Source organism: Copadichromis virginalis, linkage group LG5, assembly GCF_057382275.1.
Source record: "Copadichromis virginalis isolate Kocher_CV1m ecotype Utaka linkage group LG5, C_Virginalis_male_GT1.1, whole genome shotgun sequence".
In the NCBI taxonomy this organism is placed as follows: Eukaryota; Metazoa; Chordata; class Actinopteri; order Cichliformes; family Cichlidae; genus Copadichromis; species Copadichromis virginalis.
The window spans coordinates 10,618,402-10,630,038 of record NC_140622.1 but is presented as its reverse complement, the minus strand read 5'-3'; the positions used below and the strand labels follow the sequence as shown (position 1 = coordinate 10,630,038).

General features: G+C 42.2%; 1 protein-coding gene across 1 annotated transcript; it reads right to left on the bottom strand.

Moving 5' to 3' along the window:
- Positions 1-7,194: 7,194 nt before the first annotated feature.
- On the bottom strand, positions 7,195-11,637 carry setmar (SET domain and mariner transposase fusion gene). The gene is made up of 2 exons (XM_085455812.1): positions 11,504-11,637; positions 7,195-9,283 (listed from the first exon to the last, which is right to left on the bottom strand). Exons 1-2 carry the CDS (start codon positions 11,594-11,596, stop codon positions 8,486-8,488), a joined length of 891 nt encoding a protein of 296 aa, XP_085311938.1. The 5' UTR covers positions 11,597-11,637; the 3' UTR covers positions 7,195-8,485.

Sequence of the window (11,637 nt, the reverse complement as noted above, 5' to 3'; positions counted from 1 at the left end):
AAAAGCTTGATTAATTCATAATGAGTCATAATTGCAATTTCAATGAGGAAGCAAGAGATGTACGAGGAGAAAGAGCACTTTCATCCCAAAAATGGGCCCAGTGGTATTAACCAAGCCCATCAATTAGCTCTTGATTTGGTTTCTTAGCTACCGGATGTGGAGAGATTGTAAGAGGACTAAATGGGGTTGGATAAGTGTCCATTACCATAAAAGTGCTTCTTTTCACTTTCTACATTCCACATTTGCTTTTTACACACACAGTGGGGTCTTTCAGATGTAAATGGCTGCATGTTGTTATGTAGTAGAGCTATCTAAGGCCAAAACCCCTCTGATATTCATGCTCTTATGCTCTGTATTCTTTGTGTTGACCACATCTCGCAGTCTACTTGTACAAAACCACTTATTATTACTGCGTGTGTTACGTCACTTTCTGTACAGCTTAACGGCTGTCCAATCCATCATCGTTACCCAACTATGAAACAATCTCGATCAAAAGAGCATTAAAAACCACAATGTAAAAACAGACTGCCCGAATCATTGGGGGACAGATGGGAGGTGGGTGACTTGTCTCTCAGCATCACTGTCAGGACTTCACGACATCAGACACTAACCTTTCTTTACTCTAAAATATTTAGAAGCTTTGGTTGAATTTGACATTAAGTGAAGTTGAACACAAATCACTGAGTACTCAGTTGTCATGGATACACTGTACAGACGACTGGCTAGGGAGGAAGTTTATAAATATAAAACTGGACACAACTGCTGCTGTGTTTTGTGAATTGCAGAAAACGATGTCAGAAATGGCTTGATTTGTAGCTTGGTTAACACAGTGCCCTCTTTATTCTCTGGGTTCCTTTGGTCAGCGTTTTAATTCTAGTAGCCTCCTTTAACGTGAAGAAGTCACGTGCTCCAGGAAGACACACACACACTCACACATAGGATGCATGAACACAACAGACTCCGCGGTATAGATAGATATGAGGCAGGATAGGTGTGGAGACAGCTTGATCTCTCGTGTAATTTAAGGGTCGTGGACAAGAACCCAAGATTGGTTGGAAGGACGGGTGATTCATCTCGTAGCTGACGGAGATGCACTAAATTTACAAATGACTATCAAATTAGCAAATACAACATCTGCATGCTGGGAGTGCAAAGGAGACAGTGGGATGAGAAAATGCAGCGACCATCTGTGTGGGAGCAGAGATTGTGAGACTCATCATTGTGCATGTGTTACAGCGAGTATTCTCATGCAGATTCCAGGCCTTCCCTTTGCAGCAATGTGTAGGCACAATGGCTGGTAGTATTCTCTTCTGAGCCTCTGATAGGCCCTGTGTGGGCCACGCTTGCGAAACCAAGCCCCGCATTCATCAGAAATGATGGTATACAAGCAAAATAGGGGAAATTGAGGAAAAGATATATTATAAGGCAACAGCTCAGTTTAGATCATTTCTTGGTGACAGAGTGTTCACTGTTATAACGTTAAGTTCCCAAGTCCACATCAGCTCTACAGTGTTGAAAAAAGGAGGAAAGGAGGGCTCTGTAACCCTATCACTCTCTTATTGGTGTTGTGGATCTGGGACAGGAAACCACTCAAGGCATGAAGCCACTGGGAGCAAGAACCACAGATAATGACTTATTAGCAATTTCAAGCTAAATGTAGAATACTGGTAGAACTTCACTGTCATGGTTCCTGTTATACTTCTTTGTTTGGTTTTGTTTCGAGATTCTCTTGCAGTGGTATTTTCTAACACTAAGAAGTGAAGTTAGTTATTTCCTGTTTTTACTTTGACGGCATGTTTTATTATGTGTCCTGTTGTGATACTATTTCTTCCTTTCCATCCTCCATGACTGCCTGTCCCACTGTCTTAGCTTCACGTATTTATTTCCCACCTATGCCTAATCACCAGTCACCCAGTGTGTATGTGTGTGCATGTACTAGTCCCTTCTTTACCCTGTTTTGTGTAGCCTCTCCAGTGTTCCTGTACCAGGTTCTTGCTTTGTGTTTCTCAGTTTGTTGCATCAGCTTATAAAGGCTCATTTCTGTTTTAGGTTGGCTGACTCCTGGTGCTTTTTTAATACTACTTCTGAATCCCAACGGAAATTATTTTTATTGGACTTCCTAAACCAATAGCTTAGTCAATATCAGCATGCAACATGCACAACTGTGCGGCAGATGGCGTAAACAAATGTGCCGTAAACAAATGTGGTGTAAAAACACACTAACTGAGCACAGGATCTTCTTGCAAAGTCTGAAAAGAGACAACAATCTGCTTTCCTCTCCTGGTCTCCCAGCCTTTTTCAGTACGTGACGTATGCAGGCTGTGAATGACATCACACCCCCGTGGAGTCGAGTCCACACATGGTACTTCAGTTTTAGTCAGATTGCACACACAGAACCACATGCAGACAAGTGGTAAGCAGGGTAGTTGGCAGCCCCAACGATGCATGAAAGCAAGCTGCTCGGAGGAAGCTTCCTGTACGTGCTTAGTGGTTGACCAATGACAGCAAAAGAAGTGAAATAGGAGAACATAATTAACCAGAAGGAGATAAGATAAGAGATTTTTTTTCATCTCAAAGCTGTAAAGAAATACAGATCCTAGCTATTTTATAGCCTGTAAGACAACAGGTATTAGTAAGACACTGGGGCATAAAGTAGAGATCTACCTCCCTAAAAATACCAGATAATTATGCTGGTATAATGGCCTGCATATCCCCAATGGAAATAGTCTGATTAGACCAGCTGCAGAGATTTTCTAATTAGGCCTTGTGATTTTTTTTTCATATAAGAAAAATCATTTTGTGCTGGATCTATATTCAATTTATAGCAAATGTAACCCACTCACTCTAAAAAAAAATGTAACAGTGAGTCTGATAGCATCTAGATAGAAGTGTGCTTTGGATATTTCATGGCCGATGAGTCTCCTCTTCAAAAGCAATGTGCACAGACCAGAGGATCACTTCACCACGTCACCTTGGTTACGGCATAATCAATATGACACTCCGTATCCATATGTCTCCCAGGCGTCTGATGTGCACAGGTGGACGTTAGCAGAGTTTCCTGTGTGACCCAGTCCCACTGAGGGAAACAATATCTGGAGGAGGAGACAGTGGTCTGAAGTCACTTATTTAACCTGGAGAACATGTTTCATAAGCTGTTTTAAAGACGGGTAATCATTAGGATCAGGAGGATGGGAGGACTCCAGCTTCACTTTCACTGCATGCTATAAAGTAGCAGCTTACTAAACTTAGTCTCTGTTATATGGTGGAAAGACATGACAAGACCAATAATGGAACTGGGGCTTATATTTTTCAGTGAACTGCTGCACATGATTTAAATATCCTTAAGTGTAATAGCCTGCAGATGAGTCGTCTTATGCCGACACGCACTCTTGCTCAACCAAGCGTTTAAACCTGTGAAACAGCGGGTCATTAAGCAAAGCTTGTGATTGCAGTGGAAAATAATGACAGTGATTATATCAGTGGAAATCCTTGGCATAAGTGAGGTTGTGATTAAACCGGTTATTTTCAGGTTCTCTAAAACTGATATCCATCCTTTCAAGAGTCGCCCTTCAATTTAAGTCACACTAATAATGGTGTGACGTTTCGCTGAAGCATTTCCTAAAGTAATAATACACTCCAAAGGACAGGTCTGGTTAACAACTTGTTGTATGTAAGAGTAGAAAAAATGCACATATGTGGTGTTCTGATCAGTACTGAGTGCAGCTGTGGAGGCGGGTGCTTCTTGGGCTCCAGAACTTCCTGCTGAGCTTGCTGCAGGTGCCCTGGGCCAAATTTAACTTCACATCTGTGAAGGGAGGAGCCACGTTGAAAACCCTCTTTAACGCTACCTTCCTTTAACACTGAAGTGAAACTGCAAATTGCAATTTACTCCGCTAGATCAGAGCACGACAGGGGGAGGGAAGGAAAAAAACTACTGTGACTCCTTAGAAGAGCAGCCAGCAGTCCTATTGAACGTTGAGATACTTTGCTCTGATGGCTTCAATGAGAACAAAAAACAACTTATTTCACACATTCGACAATTATGTCAGCACAAAGGCCAATGTTTTATGTGTTCTGCTACAACCTGAGAGAGCACAGCTAGTCAGGTGTTGTCAAGTTCTTTAAAACACATTAGAATTAATGACGTGTTGTTGAAAGAGACTGCAGATTAAAATATGTCTTCTCTTAACACTGAAACAACAAAGTCAAGAGTTTTAAAATGTGTCCCAAACTGGAATTTGAAATGCCTTTGACATATGAGGCCCCGCAGATATCTGTCATTTTTTCTTTTCCCCTTGATTTGGCTGCGGGATTCAAGACAAGGACATCTGCTCCCTCATCAGAGAGGTGCCCCACTTCTGAACAAATGGACTGCCAGTTGTAATTTCTCCACTGTTCATTCACCCTTAAATAGTGTCTCGCTCCTTTATCAATGTGATGCATTGCTCACATAAGGATCAAGGTGTACCTTATCTTTTGTCCTTTCGAGCTACACCAGGCAAGACATTTAGGTAAAGCCTATCAGGCCAAATCAAAGTGGGGGCAGTGAAGCAGAGGTGTCATGATGAAAACAGACATATTATATAGAAGAATGAAGAATTGTTCTTAAAGGAAGACTGAGTGCTCTGACAGCACTGTACTCTTCTATTCATCTCTGAGTTCAATTCTAGTCTATTTATATAGCGCCAAATCGCAGCATGAGTCACCTCAAGCTGCTTTATTCTGTAAGGTGGAGACCCTACAATAACAGAGAGAAAACCCCAACTTATGGGCAAGCACTTGGCAGCAGTGGGAAGGAAAAACTCACTTTTAACAGGAAGAAACCTCCAGCAGAACCAGGCTCAGGGAGGGGCATCAGCTGGGAATGGTTGGGGGTGAGGGGAGAGAGACAGGACAAAAGACTCGTGGAAGAAGGGAGCGAAGAATTAAACATAACTAATGATTCTCCCTTCTCCCTGTACACCAACTGCTGCACCTCCACCCACCAGTCTGTCAAGCTAATCAAGTTTGCAGATGACACCACCGTTATTGGACTCATCTCGGACGGGGATGAGTCTGCCTACAGGAGGGAGGTTGAACGTCTGGTGTCTTGGTGCAGCCACAACAACCTGGTGCTGAATGCCCAGAAGACAGTGGAGATTATTGTGGACTTCAGGAAGCACACAGCCCCACTCCCCCCCATCATCCTGACTGACACCCCCATCACCTCTGTGGACTCATTCCGCTTCCTGGATACCACCATCACCCAGGACCTGAAGTGTGAGCCCACCATCACCTCCGTGATTAAGAAAGCCCAGCAGAGGATGTACTTCCTGAGGCAGCTGAAGAAATTCAACCTGCCAACACGGACGATGATGCAATTCTACACTGCAATCATCGAGTCCATCCTCACCTCCTCCATCACCGTGTGGTATGCTGGAGCCACTATCAGGGACAAACAGAGACTGCAGCGTGTTGTGCGCTCTGCTGAGAAGGTGATTGGCTGCAGACTCCCATCTTTGCAGGACCTGTACACCTCCAGGACACTGGGGCGTGCAGCTCGGATCTCAGCTGACCCTTCTCACCCTGGACACAGCGTTATATGACAGTATGTTTGCACTAAGTACCGCAGCAATTTCCTAATGTTGTAAACCTGCTCAACATTTGGCAATAAAACCCTTTCTGATTCTGAGCAGAGTTTTGTATAAACACAGAGTGACAAAGAGATGAGTGAAGAAGAAATAGTGCATTGCGGGAAGCCATTTTCTGTCCTAATGCTAAGTATGGTGACTAACTGCTTGTTTACCCTTTGCAAAAGAGACAGTGTTAAAATTGTCACTGAACTTTCTACAGAAAAGACATGAAACTTATTTCTATGATGAATTAACCGTTACTAAATCCATCATCATGAGGCACTCTGAGATAACAAAGATCATAAACAGGAAGGTACAAACATGCCATCTACCCAGCTACAGTGTTTGCTTTTTGTTTTACTTCAGCGATAACCCATGACATGTTTATCTGCGCCATTCTAACGCAGCAATAAATTCTTGGAGTCGGTTAACTAATTTCAGTTACACAGCAATAACTTGAATGCTGTATTTTGACATGTTCTTAAATTTCCCAATTTAGGATTCTGACACCACATAGAAACCCAATATAGAGCTGTAGTGCATGTTTTTAGTATTCAGAGCTATTTAATTTATGAATGACCCGCTACAAAAAAGAATGTGTACTGTCAAAGGTTGCACAGTCTCACTTTGAAGTTATGTTAGCAGAAGTTCTTTATGCAGATATCCAAGTAACATTTCATAAAATAAATACCAAAAATTCTCGAAAAGATCCAAAAGAGTACATTTTAGTCACACTGGTATGAAACAGCACGTCATCCTATTGTGGAATTTTTTGGACATTCCAGTTTCTTGATTTGTCCTGAACACTGATTCAAGCCGCTACCACACACATGCAGAAACAATGACCGCAGTCTACGGTCAAAATCCAGTCCCACAGTGACATGGCACTGTAAAGCATGTTTGGCTTATTTTTTTCCCCCGACTGGTGGAGGGAGCTGGGAGGGTGTCTGGTAGGGAAGTTCACCTCATGTGATTAACTGCTGGTTGCTAGGTGACAACCCTGGAAAGGAGCCATACATGTAGCAGCCAGGATTTGAGCTCATCCATCGTGCACCTCCGAACCAACCGCTGCTGTCCAAACCACCGCCTGTACACACAGCTGGTTGCCATGGGGATTCCAGGGACATTGACTCAAAATAAAATGACATGAGTCATGATTTTGAAGACCGATTGTTTTTCTTCTTACACTCTGTTCTTTTTTTTGTTTTTTGTCTTTTTTTGTTTGCACTGACAGTGGAATCTAATTTTTCCCAAAGGCAAAACAAAGAAAAGACCAGAAGAATTCTAAGGACTTGACCTTAAACTAAAGACATAGCAGATGCTGCACACACGAGTTATACAAATGATATATAATATGATGTATAACTTTGTACACTCTTCTCTTTTATGTTACATATGCACAATTACTCCTGTTCTGCATTTCTCTGTTAATGTTGAGTCCAAGGCCACAGGCTCAGCAGCATCCAGACACTTTGCCTGGCTATTTCTGACTACATGCTACATGTTAGCATCTGCTGTATAACACTGGACATTTGTACTGTGTTACTGGAGTCAGACAGGGGAGGTGTCAGACATGTTGTGTATTTTTTTTTTATAATACCCAAAGTTTAATTTAGCACATTTTAAAAATGCTTTAAAGCTGGGGTGTTTTTCAAATGTCCAGACTGATGCAAGGGATCTTCTCATCCAACTCTTTGGAAGAAAAATATTAGAAATCCAAATGACTCCTTTAAGTTTGAACGTGGATCAGATTAGGCTCAACGAACAGAAAGAATTCCAGGTAACCCTAAGAGAGGAAGGAATATAGGTTGATACGGCACTTTGCTTCTCCACTGGGTGACACGAAAACCAATCAACTTGACAGCGGTCTCCAATTAACAGAAGACTGCCACTCCTTCCACCACCACCACCACTGCCGCTAGTCTTTCTCAGCCCCACTGTGGCTGGAGTACTGGTCCCATTTCTGGATGAAACATGGTCTCCATCCTAATTAACCCAGATGTGGATATTAATAAGATGAAAGCAGGTCTAGACTAGAAATGGGGCAGATTGAGAGAAGGTTCTGATTTCAGAATGGTCACACTTAAGTGGGACACCTTGCCCCCCCCTCCGACAGGGGAATAAGGTCTGTTTCTATATAAACTATACCCCGCGGCTCTTTTTAATTGGTCCCACTTCTCTTGAGGTTTGAGTGCGATGAGAAGCTGAGGATATCTATGAAAGGTGGCTGTGTAGCACAACGACAACAGAGACATGTCAAGCAGATGGAGACAAATGACAATTATCACCTTTTATGTGAGTTTTCCTTTTTGGAATAAAACATCTCACGTCTTTACTTGCACTGAGCTCTACCAGAGGTTCCAATCTCGATCCTATGTGACTATAAAAGGAAACCTATTAAACATCATTCTTTCACACCTGCCAGTGCAAATGACTTCACTACTTCTTCCAGAATCATGTATGGTGTGAGAAATGGGCCAGGACAGGACAATAACTATAAGACTGTAAATCACCTGGGAACAAGCCTGTCCTAATACATGAAATAGATTATACAAGTGAAAGAACAGATAAGAATGTCAGCAAGAATCTAATTGTTCTTGTTTTCATTGCATCATCTCGCAGTTAGTGGGAGACGGCATTAAGACAGTGGCAGGTCAGCAGACACACAGGGGACCAAACAGGAAGGAAGCAGAGATGGGCACAGACATGACTCATCCAGCTCATTGTGTTCATGGAGCCACCAACATGCTGCGTTGTCTTGTGCTAACAAGCAGCTGAATTAATGAAGATTTTAAGAACACAAAGACATGAATTAATAAGCATCAGAACAAAAGAAAAGAAAAGCTGAAGGTCTCTTGTTTTACAGTAATCTTTCAGCTGAGAATGGATAAATCCAGAGGAAGGAATTGTGTGCAGTTGTTGGAACCACAGCGACACACTTTCTTCTGGAGTCCATCTGTCCTCCTGGCCTGTGCGGCGCCATCGCTTTGCATGGGCAGCAGCTCTGCAGGACGCTGGTTACTGTATCCTCCTGAGTAGTCGAATGTCAGCTCCTCCTGAGCTTCAATGTCCCGTCCAGCAAACAGCGCCAATCTGGGAATTACAGAGTGCACACGCACTGGAACCATGACCAGATTGGGCATGCAGGAGTGGTTGAGAAAGCGACCCACGTTTCCCACCTGGGCGGGGTCCACAAACGTCTCAGTGACGGAGCCCGTGCCCGCGTGCTCCCTTACAGCGATAATGTAATTATTTTCTTCAGACCTCTGGGCAAGCTGTCGGCGCCTGGCCTCCTCAAAACTGATCACCTCCCCTGCATACTCACATACAAATGCCCCGTGTGAGATTTTCTCTAGTGTCCGGGCTCCCCAGCCCCTGTCCCGGGTTTTGTACACTTGCAACCTAAACCGCAGCCCTCTCTGCACCACCCGGTTAGAGCAATCGTCACTGCAGGTGCAAAGGGCATTACACTCAAATACAGGTGAGCAGAAACCCAAGTCTGTTCTGTTGAGGTTGAGCAGCGTGCCTGTGCTGTCATACGTCTGGCCATGGGTCTGCAGGCAGGAACAGCTGTCAATGCAGCACGAGTGGGAAAGGCAGGAGCATCCAGGAAGGGTAACTTCACTGGGGTCTTCAGTGGATCCTGGCCCCTGAACGTTATCTGGAGAGTACTGAAAGACAACATAAAGATACAATGAGCGTTGCAATTTAAAAAACAAAACAAAAAAAACAACAACTTGTGGAAATTGTGTAAAACAATACAGATGAAGAAGACAATCCACAGATAGTAATCAAATTCTTTTGTTTCTTTTGGACAGTTTGTTTAAGCATACAAGACTTTTAAGTATCTGAAAACTGTCAACCTCCATTAACAACCACATCCACACACACAATCATAATATGTCCTCTGGAGCATCACGAGTAAGGAGTTGAAGTTTAGGAGGCAGTTATTTCTTGTACTGCGTGTTGGTAATGTGGCTGTGATGCTTTGCTGCCATCTGTTGGTAAAACAATGTGTTGCATTTAAAAGTGCTAAAAACCACCAGGATTTTAGGAGGTTTTTGACACTGAGGGTTTTCTAGATCACTCGGTTACTTTTATACTCATCTTTTAAATGGCATAAATGAATTACAGCATTGTTTCTGTTTGTTTGGCTGATCCGTTTACACAGTATTAGTCTTTTTTGAAACTCTAAAATAACATAACATTGGTATCAACACTCAAAATCATATAAATGAGAGTTACACTGGTGACCTGGAGCAGCACCACCATACATCTCTTTGGCATGCATCTACTTTATGTCCATGTTTGCACAGGGCATGAACAGAAGGTAGAGAGAGGAGCTGTGATTCAAAGTCCACTCTCACTGCACGTCAGTTTTAATTTGTGATCTCAGTTTGAGCTGTCATCGAGGCCACGGCCACAAAGTCAATATTAGGGGAGGGGAATTGTAGAAGTAATTCCAGTGTAATACAAATGTATTCAAATTCCATCTAATAAGCATGTACACTATATAAATGTGTAATGTAACAACCTACACATACGGTGATTGGCACTTCACTCGGACATCTTGTGAGCTTTCTGATGATTAGAACATAATAAAAACACTCATGTTGGCTGAATACAACTGTTCGTATGATGCGTGGTGAATATGAAGCTTGAACTCAACTTTGAAAGCTAATGTTAACGATGGCTTAATCATTACATTTTGACCAAAACACTTTCCTTCCACTCCTGGTAATTACTGGCCCTTTATTTATTATTAAAAAATATGTAGTTCCAGCAGTTTCGGTTTAAACAAGACACACAGACAGTAACATTAGTTTTTCATTTGTGTCAAGACTGAAATGAAGTGTTATAATTGCAAGGTGTTAAAATATTAACCACCCAGTAAACAGCTGATGGCAGCATTAGCGATTAGAATTGCTAATGACTACTTTTGGATAATGGTGTGTGGCTGCCTGTTACAGCAAACTAAAAACACTATTTTATGCGTTCATGTTGTACCTGTGCCTTTATGACAGCTGGCACAGGCTCGAGCATTGACGTAAAACTAAAAGGACGAGTTTCTGAGAAATGGAGGGAATATTAGTGCTCACATTTTGATTATATTTGCATATTTTTGTGTGTGTCTCATCCAAAATACGTTATACGGACCAAAGTATTGGACACTACCTCTTAATATCTGAATCTCATGACCACAGGTGTATAAAAATCATGCTTCTAGCCATGCTGTCTGCTGTTAAAAACATTTGTGAATGAATGGGTCTTTGTAAAGACCTCAATAAATTCCGGTGTGGTATTGCAACAGGATACCATCATTGCAACACGTCAGTTCTTGAAATTTCTTCTTTTAAAGATATTCCATGATCAACTGTAAGTAGTGTTGATGCTGCAAAGTGCAAGGGTTTAGGAACTTACTAACGCCATTAAGTGACAGGCCACGTCACTAAGTGCTGAGGATCATAGTGTATAAAAGTTGCCCAGGCGGTTTTGGCCCAGTGGTTTTGTCCATATATTGTACAGCTACGTACTACTTATTTATAGTTACATATCCACAGGACAGTTAATCTGAGATGTTTTAAAAAGCTTTTTATGTTATGTTTTTTGTGTTCCCACCAAGTTTAATTAAAAATTCCGATGTCCCATGATTAATCTAAACACCACTAGGAAAAATAGTAATTGGCCTGTATCGTTGCTGTTTGTCTTAACTTACAACACGTTTAATTAAAGTTTTAGTGTCACCACATTAATAAAAAGGCAAGAACTACTTCTATTTTAACCACCCTTACACTAAGCTAGCTAAACATAGCGGCTAAAATATCGGTGCAGTGTTTTGAAATGCTCAAACGTGTTCAAATAGAGAGAAAAGCGAGTTAAAGTATCGTTACCTGAAAAGTATGAAATGCCAGTCCTTCAAATAAAACGGGAACCTCCTCCAGACCTCGACTCAGATCACCGCCGTGCGCGTCAGTCACATTCATTCCTGTAGCTGCCTGAAACAGCGAATCTGCTACAGATGTCA

Excerpts from the sequence above, each read along its gene's own strand:
- setmar (XM_085455812.1), bottom strand. The coding sequence starts at position 11,596 with ATGAATGTGACTGACGCGCACGGCGGTGATCTGAGTCGAGGTCTGGAG. Across the intron at positions 9,284-11,503 it reads TGGCATTTCATACTTTTCAG|TACTCTCCAGATAACGTTCA; the intron begins GTAACGATACTT and ends GTTGTCTTTCAG.